This window comes from Chenopodium quinoa, unplaced genomic scaffold (genome assembly GCF_001683475.1).
Source record: "Chenopodium quinoa cultivar QQ74 unplaced genomic scaffold, ASM168347v1, whole genome shotgun sequence".
In the NCBI taxonomy this organism is placed as follows: domain Eukaryota; kingdom Viridiplantae; phylum Streptophyta; class Magnoliopsida; order Caryophyllales; family Amaranthaceae; genus Chenopodium; species Chenopodium quinoa.
In genome coordinates this window covers 3,731,661-3,757,872 of record NW_018744616.1, presented here as the reverse complement: position 1 = coordinate 3,757,872, position 26,212 = coordinate 3,731,661, and the positions used below count along the sequence as shown (strand labels likewise).

General features: G+C 33.6%; 1 protein-coding gene across 4 annotated transcripts; it reads right to left on the bottom strand.

The window, feature by feature from the left end:
* LOC110700061 lies at nt 1-22,186 on the bottom strand. Of its 4 annotated transcripts, XR_002507098.1 has the most exons (14): nt 21,367-22,186; nt 18,885-18,927; nt 16,280-16,306; nt 16,090-16,182; nt 15,450-15,643; nt 10,284-10,455; nt 10,100-10,198; nt 9,401-9,514; nt 4,672-4,692; nt 4,520-4,578; nt 2,783-2,873; nt 2,331-2,417; nt 581-790; nt 1-304 (listed from the first exon to the last, which is right to left on the bottom strand). XR_002507098.1 is itself a non-coding variant. In XM_021877562.1 (13 exons), the coding sequence occupies exons 1-12, from the start codon at nt 21,579-21,581 to the stop codon at nt 2,331-2,333; spliced, it is 1,215 nt and encodes a 404-aa protein (XP_021733254.1). In that variant the 5' UTR covers nt 21,582-22,186; the 3' UTR covers nt 1-304. The 4 variants fall into 4 exon arrangements, 3 of the variants coding, with proteins under 3 accessions (XP_021733254.1, XP_021733256.1, XP_021733255.1); XM_021877562.1 differs by lacking the exon at nt 581-790; XM_021877564.1 differs by lacking the exons at nt 581-790; nt 21,367-22,186 and adding an exon at nt 19,434-19,772.
* Nucleotides 22,187-26,212: the final 4,026 nt, after the last annotated feature.

Here is a 26,212-nt window from a genome sequence, read left to right as displayed (position 1 = left end):
TGTTGCAAAAGGATCAAAGATAGAAGCTACTTCGTATTACGGATCTGTTTACAATGTTTTAAAATGAGAATTTCGAAATTTTAATTGCTGTTTTTAGTTGTCAAAGGAATATAAACAAGATGAGAGAATAAACAAAATTGTAGTTTTGTCCAGGACAGACCACAAAAACTGAAAAATCGTAGTTACAAATATGTCATGGTAAGCAATTTGTGATGAGGTTACGCTGAAGCCAAGCAGCATCCACAGCGCTGTCAGTTTAAAATCAATGAGATTCAATGTCGTGATTTCAGATGCTTGAAATTCCCTGTTATGTTTTGACATCAGAGATTAGTGCAGTTGAGCTTGAAATATAATCATACTAAAAGTCTTAACCATTTTTATGGAGAAACTAGAGCTGTAACAACTCCAATAAGTTAAAGAGAAGAAGAGCATAGCAATGGGACGAGCTCATAAAAGACCATTGCACCAAATAAAGCAACCTTGGTAAGCAACATTTACCATAGATCAATCTAACAGTAACTAGTTTTCATGAACCACAAGGGGATATTTCAAAGATGGATACATTTATTCCCAAAATTACCTTATCTATCGAACATCAGTTATCAAATTTGTAGTGATCTCTGTATAGGTCTTGGAAGTTTAACATTTATGCCACCAGGAGCACTTCCTTTTCGAAACTAAGATGTGAATGAAATGGCTTGGTTGGACAGGACCAATTGCTCTGAGCATGTGGTACGATAGATGTCGTTAAGAGGATATGGTACATACTATATACTGCAGTCCCATGGCTCTGTGTTCACAAATGGTTAAATGAACCTCATAGTGTATCATTTTTGTGTTTACGAACAAAATTATCAAAAAAAAAAAAAAAATTAAAAAAAAAAAAGATCTAGCTAAACTATAGTGTTTGGTTAGGATTGGTTTGGGGCAAAAAGGGAGGTTGAGTAGCTAATAGATATTACAAATACAAGTAGCTATTAAAACCAGCTCATGTCAGTAACTAATAGCTAACCTCTCGTCATCAGACTGTGCCTAAAAAACTACATAAAGAATTTCGATTCAGATATAAGTGCTATAGCCTTGTATAGAAAATGGTGTAAAAAACTACCTTACAAAGCATTTAATGTTGTAAAATTGTACCTTTTGCCGAGTTCTGGGAGTTAGACTATTTACCAACGTTGACTTTTCTTTCTTTTTTTTTTTCTTTTTCTTTTTTTACTTCCTTTTTCCCTCCAATGTTAGGAAGTTGATGATTACTACGAGTAATTGATAGGCGCTAAGTCGCCACATTCTATTCTAACTCTTCCCCTACAAATAAATTGGCAAATGCCTTTCCTTAGTCCCTGCAAAACATTCACTTAGCTTCTTTTTCTCTCCTCCTCTCACATTAATTACATGCTAAAAAAACAAAGCATCATCTATGGCAAACAACATCAAAACCTTGAAGAATTTGCATTTCTTATCTCACTTGTAACAAATGAGCAATATTCTCAAAAGAGTTTGCAAAACAATACGTTTAAAGTAAAATCAAGAGTCCAATCCACCAATTTGGGTTTTTTTTTTTGGGTTGGGTCTTCTTCAAGATGAGGGGAGAGAAATTTGGGTTTTGGTGGGTAATTTATGAAGGAAATGAGAAAATCATGAGGGCCTAGAGAAGAGAGAAGGAAAAAATTACAAGGAAGATATAAAAAATTTGGGTGAAAATGGAGAGAAAAAGGAGGGAAAAAATATTAAAAAAATAAAAAGTCAATGCTGGCAATAGACAAACTCACGGAAACCAGCGAATGGTACTTTTTTACAACAATTTATGCTTCATGAGGTAATTAATTACCAATTTTTATTTTATTTTTTTTATCTATGTTAATTTTTCACAATATCGATTTTTATAAGGTAGTTTCTCACGAAATTATATGCGGTATCAAGAATGATATTAAAGAATTATGCCTTATTGAAAATATATACTTTTTTTTTTGACAGGAGAATATATATATATTTATAATTGATTTGTTAGTGTCAAGTAATAAATTATTCTCATAAATTTATTTTAGGTTTCGTGCTAAATTGTATTCCACAAAATTATACCGGTATCAAGATAAGACTAAACAAGACCAAAAGTGAGAAAATGTGATAAAACTATGTAAAGAAGCTAAATCCCAATTTTGCCTATTAAAACAAATAAAAAAAAATGTAACTAGAGTCTACAAGATCAGCATATACATTCAATGAATATGCTCAAAATGCCGGGGTCAAAATGATCTAGCATGACATTGATCCTATATGAAGGCATGTGAAAATAAGGAAAGAACTACTTGAAAGAGTAAAGTTCTAACTCAATGTAGAATGTGTGTCTCTGTGCTTTGCTTGGTCCCACGATGATATGATCGCTGACGAAGAAAATATACGAACTGAAGTAGTATCTAATCAAAGTGATTAAGGACCCAACAATGCCTTGTAATTCAGGAAACAAATACAACCGCATCAAACATACGCAGATAACTATTATATGTGCCATACATTCTTCCTTCCATTTAAAATTTTGACTTAGGCCAACTGCCCAGAACCCAAGCACATAAATGTAAATATTTACCAAACTGAAAACAAATGTAGGAATGTGAAATTATTGATTTTGTACAAGATAGGAACTAGGAAGGAGTGAATCTGCAAAAATATTTTAAATGTCTAAGGGGTTTTTAAAATAAAATAAATATATTGATCTTCTAGATATTCTATTGAATATAGTATCTCTAGGCAAAGAAACACCATATATGATACTTAAGGATACAAATGTGTCAAGAAGTGCACAGCCTCCTGCATCAACCAGCCATGGAAGGTTTGGGAAAATCTTCGACCACTCCAAGCTATTAACTAGTATGCTGCATGATAAACATTAAACATCAGCTAGAGTCTATGAGTTGTTAACAATAAAGAAAATAAATAATCCCCCTCTAGAAGTATCTTACGAAAATAAATAGAAAAACTGACAAAATATTATACATTCTATTATTCACAGACAGCAAAGAAATGTATAGTTTTGGGAGCATATATATATATATATATATATATATATATATATATATGTGTGTGTGTGTGTATATATATATATATATATATATATATATATATATATATATATATATATATATATATATATATATTCATGTAAAAGCATAGCCCACAATCTTATACAATTTTTCACAGAGGAATTCACCACCTTATATAGATCAATCAAATCCTTGCACTTGGAACCAAACATTAACAGGAATTTTCTGGAAAAAAAAATGCACATGTGCCCTCAGCTAATGTCATATTATGTTGAAAAGGTATCCAGCAGCTTAGGGTAGTAGGAAGCCTAATAGAATTATTAATTTTCAATCACAAGACCTAATAAGAAGCAACACTGTCACTATGTACATTGACCCGATAAAGGATTCTTAGAAGGGCTTTACTCGTGTCTTCATCCTTTAACCATGAAAAGATTATTAGCTTATAATTTCTGCTTAATGCGGACAAAATATAATGGTTAGTTCACGGAGTGCAGAAGAAATTTGTTTCCCATATAATATAATTTATGCTTTTTTTGTTTAATGATGTTATTTTACAAACTGGTAAAAGACTTCAGCCTAGCTAGCTCAGGAGCTTGAAATGTCCAAAGCAGTATGAGCATAGCTGGTGGCTGCTCCCATATCATGTTCATAGCATATGAGCATTCCATTATCTATAATTCTATTTCAAACAAGATTTTTTCTATTAGTACTTAAAATTGTAACATGCTTTTAAGAAGTGCAACTATGCCATGACTATGCACAAGTTTTTACAAGGACCCGTAACATAAAAAAAAAATTGAGTCACTTGCTACAAGCATAATGGTGAAGGAAAAATTACTGCCACCCCCCCCCCCCCTCTCTTCTTTCAAGACCATAATAGATGACTAGGTTGAGCACTTTACTAATTATAATCATAGGCAGCAAATTAGTAATTAGGAAGGATGAAGGGTTAAGCTGAAGTTGGGAGAGATAACTAGAAATGTTACATGACTAAGCAATTAAATTTCTACAAGAAAAGTAGCCAAATGTGTCAACAATCTTTTATCCATCCCTCTTTTCATACAATCCTACCAAAAATAATAGGTAAACATTCAGAAAAGTTGGAGTAAACTACTCCCTTGGTTTTCTTTTGTTTGTCTCATTTGAAATCTTGAGATATTCTAATGGATATGGAATCTAGTAATTTAATTGTTTTTTTTTATATATATATTTCAGAACATATATTGTTGGATTCGGCTCGAATTTTAGATTTTTGATATGCAATTTTATTGTTTTTTGTAATGTGTAGCTAGAGATATTTTAATTACAAAGTTGCATTGAAAACTGTGTAGATACCAAATGGGACAAACATATAAAAACACATCAGGTCTCTAAATAACTTGATAGGATTTTACAAAAGAAAAAGGAAAAAAATTCTTTTAATAATTTAACAATGAACAAATAAAAACTCAGTATTTAATATTTATCAGAAATACCTGGCCACATAAGTTGTATTTCCCAACAATGCAAACATGAACATCAGTGGATTGAGCCCCTGTATCCAACAAAGTACTCAAATGGCTCAATATTGGTTATCAGTTTGTCCAGACCTGAATTAATAAAAATAAACTCTGTATAGTTTACTTACCTCAACATGGCCCCTTTTAAACTGTAAAATTGAAAAATATATCAGTATGTGATTAATAGTAAAAATTCACAAGTTGCAAATTTTGAGGATGAAGATAACTTGATTGGTGCAAAAGGATTAAAACATACAATGAAAATGTAACTGTATCTTTATTACAAGGTGTACATAGATTAATGACTTAGACATTCTAAATTCGGGCCCCAAATATATACAAACAAAAGAAGCTGGTTTTGGGAATGAGGAGCATTAGCCTTGTTGTACAAATTCTTATTCTAGCAGTTATCGCACAAGGAGCAGCAAAGAAGGAAAATTTCCACTCCAGTGCCTAAGATTTGACATAATTTCACTTTGGTCCCCCATGGTTTCACTAATTCCACTTTGTGCTCTGAGCTTTTAAACTTTGTTTCATTATGATCCCCGTAATTTGGTAAATCAAAACAAGAATAGTAATTTGTTTAGTCTTATTTCATCAAAAAAATCAAGTAAAAAAAAAAAACTAATAATTGCACTTTGCTCCAAAAAAAACTTATATTAATGTTCAATGTTATTGCACATGATTAACTCCGTTAGTCATTTTTTTATTTTTTTTTTTATTTAAAAAAAAAAAAAAAAAAAAAAAAAAAAAAAAAAAGGCTACTCTTCTAGCCTCTTCAAGTAAATTTCTTTCACATATATTTATTCTATTTCAACGCGAACTTTTCTCTAGTAAACAAATTTAAATTTAACATAACTTTTTTTTCCTTTATTGAATAATAATCTTTTGTTACTATAATTTCTCCTTCAAAAAACTGAGTAATAATATATACAAGGAGAAAATTAGACAATCAAAAATTGTTTAAATAAAGAGTAATCTATCATCCCTGTCAGTATTAATATTAACATAAACATATTTTCAAAAAAAAAAAAAAAACTCTTTATAATGAGATTGACAAATGACAAATTTTTTTCCTTACAATGAAATAAAACTTAAGAAGTTGATTTGTAGTTACAAAAGTGAGCATTAATACATATTTTAGGGCACCAAATAAAAGAAAAGTATAAATTTCAGGACAGCGAAGTAAAATTACCAAACTTTGCCATACTGAAACAAAGTTTATAAGCTCAAGAAATAAAGTTGTATTATTGAAACCACGGGACACCAAAGTGGAATTATGTCAAACATCAGGGAACCAAGGTGGAAATTTTCCTTTATAGAATTACAAGTGAAAAGCTTCTCTCAACATCTGCACTTATTCATGGTGCTGATTCCATTTTAAGGGATTATCTAAACAGATATGCAGTCTATTTACCATCCATGTGGTTCAATATTGTTTACTGTATAGAAGGGGGAGGGTTGGGCAGAAGAGTGGATGTAGATCCCTACACTGTATCCTGTTTTAGTTCCTTCTATAGGCCTCCCTTTCTCGAAACAAAGTATGGTATAAACATCAGAAATTCAGAATTCAGATGACAATGATGCTTTGGCGATAGTGTTATACGCAACAAATTCTTGAAGAAAGCTAAGGCATACGATAAAAACTTTACTCTTAGCAATTTCTTAGTTTATTACTGATGTGCACTCCCCAAACTCCACACAAACTCCAAGCACATAGCATCATTGTACAGCAGACCTCTCATTGAAAGTGCATTAAAGTAAATGATGCAGGATTAGTGTAAGAAAACCAAAATACCCAGTCCTGCATTAATCCAAAAACAGGAGCAGCAGACGGCAAGAGAGTAAATATACTTAATCCTGGCACAAGTGGAATATCATCTATTGAGATATTACAAGACGAGTATAATACTTGCTAGCTATGAGAAAAAACACTTAGTATGCATAGTTGTACAGGTACCATGTACTAAGATTAAAAGATTAACATCTCCAATTACCCACAGAATAGCACATCAGGGTCCATGATGCAGAGGGCAGACGTAAGAAGCTTGAATGCATGCATAGCAACTGTTTATTATTTTGGAATATGTAAAAACAAGAGAGATCACTTGACAATGTGGCATCTACTTGTAAACTTAAAAATTGTTCTGGTTGATAATTGGCATAAAGACGAAGGCTCTAAGAAGATGGACCTTGCTTACAGGCTATCCAATGTGAAGGACATCTCCTTGGTAGGTAAGCATAAATTGGTTCAAGTACTAAAATTCCTTTTGTGTAAAATTATTAAACAGTAGTATGGCCTTAAAACGTGTGGCTTCCATGCTTGACTGATAATAAATAATGCTTCTAACATGAGTCTGTACTTCTATTCATTGTGTACCACAACTCTTCCTTCAGTAGTCAAGTATTAGATTGACCAGAGACACAGGAAGGCACTAAACTCTAAGAAGAGTCTTAGGCAAGAAAACCTTTCTCAATCCATAACATAACTGCTTACATTAAAGTATTTCTTGTTTAAATAGTTTATCTTTGTTTTCTAGAAGTTGCAATGCCAAAAAAGTTTTTATACTTATTTAATGTTTAGAATTGTATCTTTGGATATTTTACCGGAAGGGTAAGGTTGTTAAGAATCCTTACAACAAACAGGGAAAGTTCATTTTTCCTGCTTCCAACTTTTATAAAACTCTAAATGTCCAAAGAGGGGGGAGGCTTTTCTTGGACAGCATATAAGATAAACTTAAAAGCAGCAGCAAACTGCAACATCTGAATAAAAAATGGAGGTATCTCATGCCTCATATATAGGTAGCAATAGTTTAAGCATTGTGAGTGATAATTCTATTTTATATATATTTTTATTCCCCGTCCCATGGTCATATTTGTGCTTATTTGAGCTCTACGGAGCTATTTTTACTACTAATATACGTTTTCTAGTGTTTTTGTAGAGTTGATATTATTTTGTAGGAATTTGCATATTTATGTCAATTCCCGAGATTATTGAGCCACTATGAAAATATTAGAGATGATCGTACGTAATGAAGAGTATTTTAAGCCCAAGGCCGAGTTAGGAAAATTTAATTTGGTGATTAAGCGCTCAGTTTGGTGAAGGATTAATTTACAAGCTAAAGATCAATTGCATAAACGACAAGATTAAAGACCCGAAGACAAAGGGCCCAATCGGACGAAGCACATAGTGTAGGGGCGTGATGTTTAAGCGGTCCAGTTTCTTATGGGTTTGGCTTGATTGTTTAAGTCGGTCTACAATTCTACAAATGTTGGCAGAATGATGAGATAATAGGAGCAAAAATTATCTTCTTGTATTAGCTTTTAAGATAGGTTTTGTCAGCTTATGATTGTTTGGATAATACTTATAGTTTGAGTGGGATTAGGAGGCTTTGACTTTTCTTATTTATAAGGAGGTAGTACGTAAGTTTGGAGGGGGTAGATTAGGTGGTTTTAGTTGTAGTTTTAGCTTCTAGATTTTGTTCTTAACTTGTTTAGCTTTTTCTCTTTATTTAATTATATTTCTTATTGCTTTTAATTATTCTTTATTTAATTGCTTCGATTAGTTTAGTTTTAATTATGTGTGAGTAGTTCTATTTCTAGGGTTTGTGGGGATCCATAAATAATATGAAGGGGTAATTTATTGTCGTTAATTATCAATGCTAGATTAATTTCCTATTGATTGATTTAATGCTCTGTGACTAGATTTGCGCAGATCTTTTATGCATGAGTTTGACAATATTGATTCGAGATTCGATAGAGTTAATTTATAAATGGTTAGGTCGAGATTCGAAAGATGAGATTTAATACCGGTAAATTAATTGTGTGATTATAATACGTAGCGAAAGCCCTTTATAATCTGATTAAGTATGCATTGATGAATGATTATTATATTCAACCCTGGAATATTATTTATTGGTGAACCTATGCCCTAGATTCTTTTATATATTATTTTCTCCTTATTCTTGATCTCCGTAGTTTAGTTTATTATTCAAATATAAATATTGGTTACTTCATAATCTAGATTATATTAATTAATTAGGAATAGAAAGACTCGTTTCTCTGTGGATTCGATCCTACTTCCCTATCTACATTAGTTAGATGATTTAGGAATTACTTTTGATTAGGGGATACGACTTTACCCTGTGAGTGAGCTAGTCATATGTCTTTAGCATAGATATTCTAAGATACGGAAAGTGGAATATTGCCAAGCTTATAATCAGATCACCTTAAATATTGCTTATTTTGGGCTTGAGAAGGATAAGGAGCAGAAGATCTTGCAGTCAGCTGCTTTTCTTGCTATCCATATGTTTTTTTTAAGATAGAAAGAAACAAGAAATCTTCACAGCGAAGTTTGTTGATCGATTTTTATTTTGGAGAACAGGAAGTTGTTTCCTAATCCATTATCTAGGCATTTGGATGTTCATCGTTACTTTTTATGGATATTCATAATCTGATATGTAGCATGGTCAATGTGCACTTTTGTTCAACCAAGTATTATTAAGAGAAGTAAAATATAGAACTGTGATTCACTCCTACTGCTTAGCATGTACTTCTTACGTTTGTAAATACTTGCAACACTTTCCTAAATGAAAATGTCAAAAAAAATTTAAACACACTATAATTGAAAATTTTATTTGGAGAAAGTTCCACTATTACCTTGATTTAAAGCTAACCCACTTAATTATACTCCTAAAAATCACTCAGCCCCATTCAAAGTGTGTTAAAATAAAAACCATGAAAAAGTGTGTTGCAACTGTTAAAAAACGGAGGATGTACTTATGCATTGTTAGTAAAGAGTTTTTCTAGTATTCATAACCATAAAAAGCATACAGAACTTCAGTGAGTAAATCTTACATTTAGGCAAATTTGCGGAAGCCGTCCACCCATGTAAATAACTGCCATAGCCCAACCCATGTATGTGCCTATTCCCTCACCAACACCTGATGTAATCTTCTGCTGACCATTGACCTGAAATTTCATTAGCATTCAAGTCAGTCACACTGAAGTTGTCCAGCTTGCCCCACCATCAAACTCAAACTGTTACAGAAATTCCAATTTGCTATAATAAGTTCTGATTTGGGGAATTCACGAAATTAGCATATTAGTCGATTTCAGTATTCCAAGAGTTGACTCCACAAAATCAAAGATATTTTCAGTCATTTATCCTAGTATTTTTCAAGATAAGAAAACTTCAGATGCAAAAGCTAACAAAAAATAGAAAGAACTTGTCCATATCTAAGTGAGACTAGCTCTTGTGTCAACCAAAAAAAAAAAAAATATAAAAAAAAAAAAAAGTGAGACTAGCTCAATTTATCTGCCAACCCTTGCTTTATGATGCCCGTTGTGTATTAGCTTTGAAATGCATAACTCCAAAACTGATATAGCTGCCTTTAGCAGAAAGAGAAAGTAAGACATATAAAGGCCAGCAGATAAACTAAAGGATCACTGATGAACACATATTTGAACTGGAGATGTCGAATCTATCACTGAAAGTCCACACCAAAAACAAATTATAAAATTCAGTAACATACAAATAGAAGTATGCTATATTACCTGCAAAAGCTTTCTGTTTGGTAGTTCAGCAGCCAAACTCAGCCTTGTGTCTCTACGGGTAAAATTCAGGGTTCCAGCGATGAAAATTAAAGCAGGCACCTGAGTGGGAAAATTAAATGACATGCAGCCCAACAAAATCATGAGTAGTTCTTAACATCAAAAAAGTTGCAGGATTGAAGCTCACAATACACAAAAGGTTTTTTGGTTTTGACGGATGCATCGGCCTAGTTGGCAAGGATCCACCAAGCAAAGGCTCTTCAATAGGATCCTCAACATCCACTGTGGTAGAGGGTCTCCATGGTGCAGCAAAAGACCTCCTTGTTGGAGTATGGCTTGTCGACAAAGATCTTGCTGACCTAAATAGATAAAATTGAACCGTTTAGAACATTTAAACTTCAAAAAGTGCATTTGGTGGCACCAACTTTTCCACCTATACCACGGTTACACATAATATCTATTGCCAGAATAAAAGTACACGACTACTATTTTCGTAAATGGTATTCATGAGAATAAGTAACTGAAAACTAACATCAACAGATATACTAATACAAACAACAAGAGATGAACAATTATAACTTGAAAACTTTCATAACATATATCATAATGGAAAGGCAAGCGACATTTTCAGTATAAATTGTCACGAGTAACACATTTAATAACTCAAAATTACATGAGAAATAGAAGGGAGATTAAGAAAAAAAAATTTAAAAAAAAAAAAGAAAAGAAAGCGTGCAAGCCTAAACAAATACCGAAACCCATGGCATATGAAGGCTACAAGCATATTGACAAACAGCAACAAAAACAAAGAAAGCAACTGTGACTTAGTTTAAACCATACATATGAAGGTTAGAAGTTAGTTCCCTAGTGTATCTACTAAATGTTGCCAACATATTTATTGAGAGATAGGTCGGTATATTCACCAAATAGCAAGGTCAGAACTTTAAATGAGACATTTAACTAGCACAAAGGTAAGATAACTATAGGGTTTTTCTATAAAGTGCTCCTGAGGTATTGACTTTTCCAAGTTGTGCCCACCCATTTTCAAAATTCCACGTTGTACCCCCAAGGAATCTTTAGTGTCAACGATGTAACCCTGAAAGGAATGGTATTCTTCGAACAAGTATATTATTCTGATAGTGGGTTAGGAATTATTAGAAAGCTAATATATTCAGTAAGGTCAAGTGATCGGAATGCCTAGGTGGAGGCCGCTTCTTAATATTAATGCATAATTAAAATTACAGCTTAATCTTGATTAAACCCTTCGGTTGGTCACTGTAATAATAAACAAGAATCTAAGGAAAATAAACGACCTTTAAATAATATTTGCGGAAGCATACACCTAAATCGAAGGTATCACCGCCACACTCAACAATCTGTCAAGTGTTAAGGCTTACAAAATCCCAGCTATACAACTCAATAAACTAAGTGAGCTATTTATACAACTTTACAAACTCGTTATAACAAACTAATCGATCACTTGAGCTCCTTTAGCTACGATCACTTGATCAACCTGCTTAAATAATCTTGTTTGCTCACCATTAAGGACAAATTCCAAAATAGATCGTAGCAGGGCCACCATAAGAAAAAGACATGGCCGCAAACACAAATAGCACAACAAAACAACACACACAATCACCACTTATCAGAATATAGAGTATAATATAATAATTAACATTACTAGATCAATTAAACAATGTAGTTCGAAACTACATTACACATTGTACTCTGAAAAATAACCTTTATTAACTCAACCTCGAACAATAATCATTTACCAATAATGTGACATGCTCTTTGTTCTATACCTAGCCTTGAACATGGGTAATTCGAATAAAACCAACAAGTATAAAAACTTGAATACTCCCAATAACCAGAAAACCAGACCACATACGGGCCAATTCCCACTGTAGGGGGGCCATAGAAAAACAAATAATAAAGATTGTACCTCATTCTTAACTCATGATTACCATCTCCTTACCAACATGTCAAGGACTAGGTCTATAACGCCGAGCCTCAAACCAAGAATAAAATAATAATTCTCAACCTTTTGATCTCATACATCGATCAAATAACCATTCACATGATAATAAATAGTATCTCAATAATGGCACGAGTTCCCAAATAACATGACAATTCGATCACAATACCTCAACTCTTAAAAAAAATACTAATAACCCAAATATAATCAAATCTCAACCCAAAAACAATACTCTGCATTAACAACCCTAAAACCTTGATAAAACAATACTCCCTATAACAACAACATTAAAAACCCTAGAAATAACACAATCAATCAATGCGACAATTAAATCATATAATACCACACACTAATCATATACATATAAATCATGATCATATATAATTCACAAATTATAAAATTTACACATAACAATACGGAGTACAATTAATACTAACAATTTATAATCAAACAAATCAAAAAATCAATTAAGTTCGTGTGATTACATAAAATAAATAATACAATCAAATTATAAACAAACGATCTAATTAAGGGTTGATAGTGTGATTACACATAATAATAAGAGTAATAAACAAACATCTCAAAAAAAGAAGACACGTGATTACCTTCACAATACCAAATTACAAGTAAAGCTCTTTCACTGGATTTATGAAAAGGGCAAAAGAAACAAAATTAATCATCATAAACAATGATCTTCTCGATGCCGAAACTCACACTTGTGCGGCAAACTTAGAATATAAGAACAAGAGCATAAAAAAAAATATCACATTGCCTGTTTTTTTTTTTTTAACGTATATGCATATATAAATATAAGGTTTTTTTAAAAAAAAATATATATATATAATAAGTATCTTTTAAGGGTTAAAAATACTTATAGGGTTTAAAATAGTTTATGTACTTTTTAAACTGTACAGTGCTATTGAAATAAAATAGGGTTTTAAAACTTTTCGAACTCCAAAATAAAATATGAGATTAGTAAAGTTATTTAATAGATAAAATAAACTATTTTATTTATAAAATACATTATATAAACTCATAAAAAATTCGGGTATTACAATCTACCCTCCTTAAAACAAGTTTCGTCCCGAAACTTAAAGTAGAAAAATTTAGGGTATTACAGTCACACCCAAGCAATGAACGAACCGACTCGACGAATTAATTCGGAAGAAATTAATGAGTCGCCCGAGTATTAAATATTTAGACGTCTGAAATTCGAGCTTAGAGCGTCAAAACCGAGCGTCGGAGAATTCCAAATGTCGAGCCAAAATTTAAGATTTGGTGAGACGGGAAAATACTTCAAGTAACAAGTAAAATCCTAGCCACGCGAAAGGCTAGGAAAGAGCGCCAAATAGAAGTGTGCCACGTGGCAGCACACATGGCAAAACGCCATGTGGATGCACGCGTGGCAGCGCATGTGGCAGCCACGTTGGCAGCCGCCAAGTGGCAGCATGCCACGTGGCAGCGAGCCACGTTGGCAGCGCATGTGGCAAGGGCCTTGGACCCGGGTGATGGGTCATGGACACGGGCCAAAAGAAAGTAGCCCAACCGAACCCAACTTGGGGCTTAAGATTGGGTGACACATGGTTAGTTCACAATGCATGTGAAATGCCTTGGGGACCAACTGAGAAAGTGGTCCTCACCTAACCATGTGACACTTGTTACTTGTTCCTTGGTTTATTTAACTAAGGGTTGAATTCATCAATCTTTCCATGTGGAATCTTTTTGTGAAAAAGTCCCACATTAAAAGATGAGTGGAATTCACAAGCTATCCTTCCTTATAAATAGCCAAAGCATGGCTTGAGAATTCTTTGCTTAAGTAGGAGTTCAATAGAGCATTGCATTTGCAAAAACTCTTAAACTCATATAATACACGGGTTTTGGTCGAACCTCGCTAACCTCGAGGTCACGGACCTAAAAGTCGGTAGTCATTTTTGCGGGTGGATCTCCGTCGGAGGCTCTCGTGTTTTCGGGGCTAAGCTTTCAAGTAAGAGCCCATTCGGTCGAGCGAAGCACGCTCCAAAGGTATATTTCCTATTTCACCCTTCGTGTTTATTTGTTATGCTTTTGTGATTTTAATTATTGCGAGTGAATCCTTGGCTCGGGTTTTTTCCGCGGTGAGTCGGATTCACCACACCCCAACAAACCCTACCGTTAAATTTCGTTAACTATTGTCGTTAGTTTATATGTTTCACCACCAAAACTCACCGACACTCCACCCACCACCCTCCACCCACCAACACCAAAACTCAGCAAAACTCAGCCCTCGCGACCCACCACCCACCGACACACCCCAGGCCACCAGCGAGCCGAACCCCACCAGCGATCCCTACCATCACCCATCACAACCCCACCACCACAGCCAAGAACACCTAGTGCACCACCAAAGAAAGTGTTAGAATGCAATAGAGGAATTTAATTTGAATTCGAATTCGAATTGAAATTTCGACAAATTGGTTTAGGGCTTTTGTTTCATTGGATTCAAATAGCAAAATTAAGTTGTTAATTGTTGTTTTCGTTTTAAAATCAAAGAATTTGGTTCAAAACAATTGAAAACCCTAATTTTCCCCCAATTTGATTTGTTAAATCATCAATTTTGGTTCAATTAGATTGAAATTAAATACACAAAACTTGTTTTAATTGATTTTTCCAATAAAATCTGCACGAATATGGTTTAATTGCTCGAAAATCTGGGCATGAAGAACGAAAATCTAGGCATGAAGCTAAGAATGACGGTGGAGATTAGGGTCGAGGAGTTGAGAGAAAAGGAGAGAGGGTGACGCGTGCGGTGGTGGGTCGAGGAAAGAGGAGCGCAGCTTGGTGGTGCGGTTAGGGGTGCGGTGGCGGTGTGGATGGAGGTGCGGCTGGAGGTGTAGTGGTGGGTAGTTGTGAGGGAGGATAGAGAGGTGTTTGGGTTTTTTTTTAATTTTTTTTTAATTTATTTATTTTGAAGTTAATAGAAAGTTAACTTAAGTGAACGGAGGGATTAGGATAGGGTTACATCGTAGACATTAAAGGTACCTTAGGGGTATAGCGTGGAATTTTGAAAATGGGTGGGCAAAGCTTGGAGAAGTCAAGACCTCAAGGGCACATAAAAACCCATAACTATGAAATGCTGATATCCAAACTGCAAACACCAAAGATATTTACAGAGAATAATGTGGTGGAAAAAGAAAAAAAGAAAACCCTTTCTCTAGGTTAAAAAAAAAAAAAGGGTCCTATTTTCAATAAATGAAACACACCTTATGACACATGCTCAAGACTAGCAAGGTACTGAGATTTTGGAATTTGGAATAATTTGGAAGGTTAAAATTTTAGATTAGGCTAAAAGAATAATAAAGCATAGAAACACCTTCAAAAAGTAGACAAACAGATTACGTGTAAAAGGAATCTTGTCCTGCAGAATGACTACGTGGAATGCCAGGAAGTGGAATCGGTGAACTCATTGTAGCACCACTCTGATTTGCACTGGATATTGGTGTGTGGCCATAATTTCCATTTTGTTTCTCAACACCACCGTTTCGATGTACATTATACTCTCCTTCCACTTCTACCTGATGAGGCATCATATCCTGCACATCAGTAAAAAAAAATTAAAAAATAAGTCATTGTTCATTTATATAATTTTATATAAACCTGGCCCTTATCTAAAACCTAACTACTTTTAGGGACGCTGGGGTTTTTACAAAGATGAGTTGAAGAAACAAAAAGACAAACTTAGTCTGTAGTAGTAATTTACAAGGTTATAACAACATAGTAGTGGTGATGTTAGCTAACAAAGTGATCACTAAGCAATGTTGTTTGATCCAACAAATCCTCTATCAACTTGAAAGCCGTATCAAGAAGAATCATTAGATTACAAAGACACATAAATTTTCCCAAAAGACAAACTTCTGTAGCACATATCATGTTTAACATAGTTGTATACCCTTTCAACAATCTCTAAAGTTCACAAACCCAGACATATTTCTTAATTAGTACAAACATAAGCAAATACACAGGATGCAGAAGTACAAACCTTGTTGCATTGTCTTTTACTTTTTAATCGATGATAGATGTGACCATAATATACAGACTGCAATGTAAGAGTCAAGGTAGTCACGGTGTACAGCTGCCAAAAAATAAATAAATAAATAAATAATGCTGAGTGAAGTCAACAGAACAAAGCAGAAAGACATAAATTACTCCATATATGGACACTTTCTTACCAAGGCCATATAAAATTGTGTAGGAAGCTGCACAAAGAAAAGTGAACTATCAGTCAACTAAGATTTATTCAACAAGATCAGGAACTTAAATTCAAGAAGCATAAAACTTAGAAAAATTAAACAGCAAGCAATGATATCTGAATCGGACCAATGGATTATGAATGAAAGTTATTCTCAAACCTCCCAACAACTCAAGCTCAAATTCTCTAAACCCTTTCATTTACATAAGATAACCATTGGGAGAAGAAAGGAGATAAAGTGTGTAAGTATTATGCTACATTGGCCACATCTGAACAAGACTATATTTACAATTGAGCTCAAATGAAGAAGGATAGGTGTCAAGTATAAACAAAGTCCATGGAAAGGAAACTTTCTCATCCTTAAACAGCTGGAATTTCAATTAACATCTATAAATGGAAAGGTATGAAAATTCCTTTTTACAAAAAAGGGTCTGATGAATTCCATATGTATAGTCACACTATATCTGAACAGCTGACTTGACTACCTAAAGATGTTTTCGCTTGAAGCCTTGAACTTGTAGCTAAACTCCTAAGTTTCATATTCCCAACTCAATGGATACTTTCTAACAAAGTGAGAAAGCCTAGCTTTGAGCTTTAAGCTGCTCAAGAGTATAAACCCTTGAACTCAAGAAGCGTTGTGCAGGAGCATGTACCGTAGTCCATGGTGCATGAATTAATCCATGCTCATCTTATATCAGAAATAATTTTGGAAGATATAGAGGATTGAAGGAAATGGTGGAGCATAGAATATTTATATCCTCTTTGCATAAATTGTAAAAAAACCAAATATCTACAATTTTCATTGAGAAAGAGCAAGAAGGAAAACAAGAGATCTATTTCTGATGATGAAGTTTACAATATTTTCAAAAAAGGTTACTGACTTTCAGGATAAGGGGCACACTATCAGAGTTACTTTAATACCTTACAGTTTGTAAAAAGTCTTTCAGGAATTGGTCAGAACAAACAGTGGTTCTATACTACTAGGAATATCTGGATTTGTCTGCATGAGTTTAGAAGGATAAATTAGTCTATATAGTTTCTGGCAGGAAAATACAGTCATTCTACACCTTAGGTGTTCAAAGATTTGGAATAAGACCAAAAACACATTAGCCAGGCTTCATAGGACTTGCTACAAAAAAGTGTAGTAAGGGAAGCACTAGGTCTACAGTCAGTGTGAAGCATTTCAAAGATAAATGGTCATCAATATGGAAATCTAAGAATTCCAATCAAAAGAAGAACTTCTTCTTGATTTAAAAACTCTGACCAAGAAAAAAAAAATCAAGCTTTAATAGAAACTATCCAACAGGGAGTTTTCTCTAACATTCAAAAATACAAGATCTGAATTTGATGAGTGATAAACCTAGGCTCTAAGGTCAACAAGTTTAATCTGCAAGCAATCAAGTCTCACATGCATCTATTCAATGGCTTTAACTACAAAGCTTTCACAAGGTGTCTAGCTGGAAAAGCTCAGTACAATGTGCATGACCAACATCAAATTCTGTTTAGAATTCTAATGACCTAGAGTCCAGATGGCAAATACACACTACATATTGATTGGACAGTTAAGCCATGGTTATCACTTATCACAGTTGACTAAACATATTACAGTCACTATAAAATGGTCTTAAAGGACTTAAACTGTCCGATTGGAAAGGAATTTGTGTCTGTGAAGACATAGATGTGCAATGAGTTTGCATCGTCAAAAGAAGTTTAAGAAGCCATTGATAGGCCATCGTGAGGAGCAACCTTGGAGAATGGAATAAAAAATATATATATATATATAGCCTCCATTGTAATAACCATAAAAAGTAAAAAAAAGATCAAAAACCGTATACTTTCAGATTTTAAATCCTAGTATTCTTTTAGAGTTGGGGGGAGGGGGTTGTCAAGTCTTTGGATATAAGAAACACAAAATAACACTTGATTTCAGAATCACTTGATCTGAATTGTAGTTCAGATTCAAGTTAGTACAAAGCCCATAATTGCACCAAGGTATAGACTACACAGCCATTTGATCCACATTATTTATAAAAACTGAATACAAGGACGTGAAAGGGAGAGAGATAGGAAGAGAATCAAGCAACTAAACAACAGTAAGGTACAGTGTTACCTAATTCGCGTACGGGTTTGCAATCACTGCCTAAGTTGTTACATAGGGTTGCTAGTACAATTTGCCTTTTTCAGTCCAGAGGTTTTTTTTTTGGAGGGTGGGGGGGAGGGGAGAGCAAATTACGCAACACTGGTTAGGCTCAACCAAGAAAGGGGTCAGATTATGAGAGGTTTGCATCAAGGGAACAACCTTGTTTACTTGCCTCGAGGAGCATGAAGCAAATGCCTAAATATGGTCATGGCTAACAATGAACTGAGGTAGCTAGTTTCCCTTTTTTTCCTTTTACAGCTCAGTATGTAGAATTACAACTCGAGAGGCCAAAGATCAACAAGAAACAGATACATCTATTTGAAGTTCTTTGTGAGCAAATTTCATAGATGGGACTTTCAAATTTTAATAAATAAATCTGCATAATGGATGCGAAAGGAGGAAATACAGAATAATTAGCAATGAAAATTTTAAAGGAGAAACTTACAGTAGCTGGTTCTAGCAAGCAGCCGAACATGTTGAAAAAGTCCCTGCAATTATAAAAAGGGTAACAAAAAGTAAGACTGGAATCACAGTAAGTGCAGACAGATAAGTTAAACATGTCCAGGTAAGACCACAAGATATTATGATCCAGGGTTACAGAGATTATCCGTTTCCTTAACTCCTACAATCAAATAAAAAATAAAAATAAAACAAATAAAGCCACATCTCTTGGATAAAAGACCACTTAATAATTCCCTCCAAAAAAAAAAAAAAAAGACCACTTAATGCTTCCCTATAAAAAAAAATCATCAATTAATACTTAAAAGTCTCATAATAAATACTTAGTTGATGTCTGATTTTAGGATGCACAAGTCACAATATGATCTGAGTTACTACAAGACGATATTATTTGTAACTTTTTTCATCATTGATACTAACATATCCATACTCAAATTGAAAAATTTAAGCAATTTAAGCAACATCCAGACACTAACCCATTAAGCAAGTCGCGTTTACACCATAGAGGCTTAGACACACTAAGATAAGAGTCTACCTATACTTTGCTGACTTGCTGAACCTCTATGGAGTCGCATATGAAACAATCAATTTTACTAAGATAATTTCTAAGCTAAAAATGAGAGTAGCCAATCTTGATTGTTGTGTTGAAAACACAGTGAGCTTCAGATACCAGAGGACCATAGCTTTGATTCTCAGGTTCTTTTCTCCCATTTGAGAAGATAAATACATATAAGGATCAAGGAAATTGATTAGGAATAAAAATGAGAGGTGGCTTAATTGCTTAAGCAAGAAATTGATTGAATACTCATTTAATTATTCAAAGATCTTCCCACTTTTTTCATTTGTGTCCAATCCTCAGTGATTTACTTCTTTGCTTTGGTCTACTTTTGCAAAGAAAATTATTTTACCCTCGGTTACCCCACCACACGGTTTTGGTTAATACCTACTCCGTTTCAAATTAGTTGATCCGTTTGCCTTTTCAAGGTCAAAGTTAATCATTTATGACCACATCCTTAACTAATTTACAAGAAACATGATTATAATATTGGATATTGTTACTCCCTCTGTCCATATTTTTAGCACTTATCATGGCACGTACTATTGTAGATAAGTAGTTATTTGGTTATCAATTATTATTAGATTAGAAAAATAGAGGTAAAAGGCAATAGTGCAATATTATTTCATATGAAAAATAGACATACAAGGAAATAATGGAATATTAAGGTAGATGTAGTAGGAGGTGTGTATTTTATTTATAGAAATGTGAGAAATTGTGGGGCCATATCTTTTCACAAACTCAACCTTAACCATCATTTGTAATTCATACATACAAAAAAAACATATTCATGCAAATCTTGTTAGATTTTTCTCAGTATGTAATTTTGGATTATAACCTTTATATAACTTATACAAATACATTATTTGAGCTATTAATAGTCAAACTTATATGGAGTACTAGAAAAGCCTTTAGAGAACAGAGTTAGTTTTCCTGGAGAAATGGTCACTTGTGGGCCTTTTGATGGCTAAATCTAGTAAATGAAATTTCCTCTATAATACATTCCAAATGTTGTTCACACAGAATAATTCAAGGCCCCTATCAATTTTCGAGATAAATAAAAAATTAAAAAAAAAAAAAAATGAGCTAAATTAAAGCCATAAAAGAATCCTAATTTTCCCTTCTTGATAGTACTGTCATTGCAATATGCAGAGGAACATTTACATTAATTGCTAGACAGGCTAGATAAAATGATAAATAGCTAAACACTGAAATTTGTAAAAGCTGACATTAACACTTTTCAAAAAAAGATGCTAATATTATTCATAATTGTATCAGGGTACCACTAATCTTATCTCTAAAGTACACAACCCAGGTACTACATATATATAAGACAAAACCTGATCTTTATTCCAGCATTGTGACAAAGCTTAGTGACTTTTACCACATGCAAATACATAAATTATGGGCTGGAAGTATAATCACATGAAAGCAAACCCAAACAATCTCAAAAAAGATAAAACACTATTATCATTATCATCTAACAATGGAAGTACATAGCTCCTAAACTTGATTACCTAATTAGTAGGTAAGGCCGACAAACAATAATTGACTATAATAAGTTACTCTCTCCTTCCCTTAAAGATTTACCCATTTTCCTTTTCGAGACACCTTTAATTAAAAGATTGATCCAACTCATTTAGTCCTACAATCCCTTTCTACTTTACTAAGTATTTACTAGGAGTACCTCATAATTAATAACAAAATCTACCTAAATGTCACTTTCAAGTCTCAACCCACAGTAACTTATCAAATACATTCATATCGAATTATTCCACAATGTTCCGAACAGAGTAAAATTAAGGCTCCGTTTATTTTAACACATTATTCCATTCACACATTATTCGCAAGCATATGATACTACTGATAACAAATACAATTATGAAAACAGAAAGAAGGAGAAAGAAAATACCCAATAATCCAAGTAAGCAAGAAAGCAAAGGAAAGGCCTTCGGTGGATTTAGTCTTAAAATTAGTGATGATTTGAGGGATTTCGGCAACACCCCAACTAATAACACTAGCCAAACCAAGGGATAGAGAGACGGCGTCACTGGTAGTGCATAAGCAATAGCCAATGTAGTCGCGGGCCCATGCCGCACAATGCGCAGGGCAGACTGCTTCCGCCATTGATACTGTTGAGACGGTGAATTGTAGTGAAAGCGGTGACAATGAAAATGATAATAATAAAACCTTGGGTAGCGAATATTACGGAGTATTTAGGTTGGGTTTTGTTACTTTGTTATTTATTATATACTAGTAAATGTTTTTTTTATATTATATATGGGTGAGGATATTCAGAACAAAAGGAAGTTTGTTTTAGAGTGATTTGTACGAGGGGGGATGATGGACCGCTACCCGGTATAGGCTACCCCGCCCAATACCAAGTGACGTCAATTTTTTTTTTTTGGATACCTTTTATTTGAGATAAATAACAGTACTTAATGACTTAATAACAGTATTTGATAAATTAATAACAGTACCTTAATTTAAAATAACAGCTTTTAATAATACACTGATTTTTACTATAATCCGATCTGATAATTACTTTAAATGACTTTTAACGGTACTAGTTATCACAACTCTACTACTTATACATCAAAATAAATTATTTTAACAGTTTAAAAGCCCACCATGCTTCGCAATAATAGTTATTTAACTAGAGAGTTTTGACCAATACCTGAACTTAGTCGACAATGGAACCTCCGGCGTTCTGAGCTTCCGGCTTTATCAAGGTAGCTAACCCCAACCCTGTTTTCCTTAGATCAGGCTCAGCACAGATCTAAATCGTTTCCTACCTTAGTCCGTAATCTCTAATTAGACAATCCTTATTGTGTTTATGATGGAACTAAATAGACAGATAACTCATTTGATATATAAGGTTCAAGAGGATAACGTTCCCTTCTTGAACGAAACTTTTATTTAATTTGAAAAGATTACAACACTCATATATTACAACAAACACACAAACTGAAAGCTTAAACAGACATAAGCTGAAATAGAGTTTTTCTCTATTTTAAGAGAGATGGAGAACCAATATGTCTCTTAAGGTGAGTATTTTTCTCTAGAGGACTCTCTAATGCTTTCAGAGCAATTCTCTAGCTAACTCTTCCAACTCTGCCTTCACTTCTTGACCTAAGTCCCTTTATATAGGGAAGCAAACTTACATAAGATCCTTATCCTGACTCAGCAAGCAATTCTACACCATTGCTTTTTTACAAAGATACTTTAAGACAGAAACAATTAATAAAACGTGGCTACAGTAAAGATGCCTTGAATTATTGCTGGTGTGGGCTCATGCATTCATAATTTCATCCATCATCATTTCTTGTAGGCCTCCCTCACTATCTTTACTTTCTTCGTAAATAGGATTCTCTCTACAAAGGTTTGCGACACATTTGGCTGCATACTCTTCATCCCAACTCATGAATGCTTCAAACAGATACTCATAGCCTTCAAATGACAGAAACTTTCCTCTTTCGATATCTTCTAAATATTTGTAGATTGACTCGGTATTGTTTATGCCATCTACTAAATATTCTTTCATCTCGTTAGGCGCCACAATTGTTGTGTTACCAACACGAAATATGACAAGAGGAATTTCTTTCCTTTTTATAAAATCTTTAAGATATTGTGAAATGTAGAAAAATCCCAATGCTCTTGCTTCAGTTGGATTTCTAACCGTCTTCTGACGAATTAGTATGGGATCTTTGCAATACCTCACTCCCCCAAATACTATTAAGTAATGCGGGGGACTAACTTTTCCTTCTTTAACTTTGATATTAGCACATTGTACCTTTACGCTTAACCGAAATTCGTCTTTTTTGTCATCACAATATTTTCGAACCTTGTTGAATGCGTACTGCTGGAACTTTGTAAGTCTTGGAAAGAAAGAGTCATTAGGAGTAGGGAATTCATAAAAATCATGTACCATTCCATAATTCCAAGCCTTGTAATGTATACTAATGAATGGAGCATTTTTATTAAGAGGATATGGGTAGATTCGCAATGATGCAACTTTAGAGTTTTTGGGAAACTCTACTCTTTCTCCCCATAGATCTCGAAGATCAAAGAATTTATTGGACCTTGTAGCCACCAACTCGTACCATGTCCTACTTATTTTGTTTAATATTGTATCTCGTACATCAGGAATGAGCTGAAATAACATAATTGTTATCTCGAACATCAAAATCCTTTGGACTGCCCGATGGCAACCCTTAATTAAACCATCTCGCGAACGTTGTTTTGCTGATATGATCAAGCCTTGCATTAAGGCCCAACTGGAGGGTGAAACCCGCTCCATTGCCTTCTCGGTCTCATCAATGAGAGTTTTCCTCTCTACATCCATCTTTTAAAGTTGGTATGCAAGAGGTTTTTGTATAGTCTTGAGCTTCTTGGACGACATTAGCTAATTCTCTGGTCAAGCTGTCTGCCAAAGAATTCTTTGTTCCCTGTATATGTTCAACAGTAAAAGAGAATTGGTTAAGCCATAATTGCCAACGCAGGAGTCTCCCTTGCGCTTGCATATTAGACAAATTCTTTTTAACAAAACCGAGTATGCCTTTGCAATCTATTCTTATTAAGAATTTTTTAGGGGCTAGAAGATTAAAAACTTCTCGGTCCCTCTAATAACTGCAAGGATTTCCTTTTGCATTGTAGGATAGTTTAACTCAGCTTTGTTAAAACTTCCACTGCTATATTTGCAATGTCTTTCTCCTTCTTTTATTTTTAACACAACACTCCAGTGCTCATTACTAGCATCTGTTTCAAGGATTAAATCATCTTCACTAGTAGGTAGTGTTAGTACAGGAAGGTCTTTAAACATAGCTTTTAAATCTTGAACAATTTTGGAATCACTTTCCTTCCAGTTCCAAGTTATTTCTTTCTTGAGTTTTTTCTGTAATGGCTTCCTTAATAAAGCAAGATTTTCTATAAAATTAGAAGCATAGGTTAAACATCCTAGAAACCTTTCTAGTTGCTTTCTATCTTCAATTTTATCAGGAAATTTTTCAATCTTTTCTAAAATATGTTTTTGCAATATTATTTGTCCTGCTTTAATTTCTAATCCAAGAAACTCAATTTCTTGTTTAGCATAAACACATTTATCCTTTCCAAGGATTATACCATGCTCTGCACATTTTTGAGTTACTGCTTTAAGATCATTCTTATGTTGTTCTAAATCTTTTGAGAATATTATAATATCATCTATATAGACCAAACAACAATGATTAAGTTCTCTAAAAATATTATCCATTCTTCTCTGAAATATTTGTGGAGAATTTTTTAATCCAAAAGGCATTACTAGTCATTCATAATGCCCTTGAGGGGCACTAAATGCAATTAAAGGGAATGCTTTCTTCTTCCATTTTAATTTGCCAGTAGCCACTCTTACAATCCATTTTAGAAAACCATGTGGCTCCTTGTATTTTATTAAATAACACAGTTTTATTAGGAATATAATAGCCATCAAAAACAGTATTATCATTTAGTTGTTTATAATTAATAACCATTCTAGCTTTACCTCTTTTTTCTTCTGCATGATTTCTTACCATGAATGCTGGACTATTATGAGGACTTTTGCTATTCCTAATTAGCTTTTTATTAAGCAATTCTTTTATTTGTTCATCAAACTCCTGAATATCTTGGTAGGTATAAACCATTTGTCTCACTCTAATAATCTTATTGGGATTTGTTAGAGTTATCTTAGCAAATGCTTTATCCTTTTCCCAATGTTCTAAAGGATTTGTTGAATATAATTTTTCGCATAGTTTTTCTTGTTGCATATTTATCTGATATATTAATGATGAATCACACTCAGAAATTCTAAGTGCAACCTCTCGTTGTGTGGGAGTAACCCTATCACCACGCTGGCTGCGCGTAAATTCCATTGTCTGATGAGTATATGTCTTTGTTATTTTTTGTATGGGAATGACCATTAATAGTAAAGATTATTTGATCAATAGTTTGAGTGCATGGGGAGTATAATCTTTGAAAATTATTTCCTATTATCATATCATGACTAGGTTGATTAGTTGCCCATAAATTGGGAATAACACATTGAACTCCTCCAATTTCTATTTTTAAATCTTTAATTATCTCTGTATGCATCATGACACTATTATTAGCGATTCTAACTTGCATAGGATTTTTGGCCTTTTTCCACAAGAATTCTGGAAATAATGATTTCTTTCCAAAACATGTAGAACAACCACTATCAATATATGCACATAGTCTATATTTATTGTAATCCTCAATGCATATATCAATTGGAATATAAATGCTATTAGGATTAGTACTGGATATTTCATTACAAGCTTCCATTTGCATATTAACTTCATCCTCATATATTGGTTCACTTACAGTTTTGGTTTTATATCCAATTACCTTCCTTTTATCAATAGGATTATTTGGATCTTCATTTAACTCGAAATTAGAACATGATCCCATATCAATGCTATGCCTTGCCGGTTGTTTTAAGGCTTTTTTGCTTTCATATTTTTCATTTAGTTTCTTTAGTAGAACTAATATTTCTTCTTCATCCTCTTCTGGCTTTTCATCACCTTGTTTTTTTCATTTTTATTATTGTTGAATTTTGTCTACTTAGACTTGGTGTTCTAAAACTCAGATTTCTCTGTAATTTAGGCTTTGTATTCATTCCAATATGAAGTAGTCCTGATTCATCAATTAACATCTTACTTGATCTATTACTAACTGCAGGGTTCATAAAGAATTCTTCCCAAGTTTTTTCAATTTCAATTTCA

Excerpts from the sequence above, each read along its gene's own strand:
- LOC110700061 (XM_021877562.1), bottom strand. The coding sequence starts at position 21,581 with ATGGCGGAAGCAGTCTGCCCTGCGCATTGTGCGGCATGGGCCCGCGAC. Across the intron at positions 15,644-16,089 it reads GTAAAAGACAATGCAACAAG|GATATGATGCCTCATCAGGT; the intron begins GTTTGTACTTCT and ends ACTGATGTGCAG. Across the intron at positions 10,456-15,449 it reads GGACAAGATTCCTTTTACAC|GTCAGCAAGATCTTTGTCGA; the intron begins GTAATCTGTTTG and ends TTATCTATTTAG.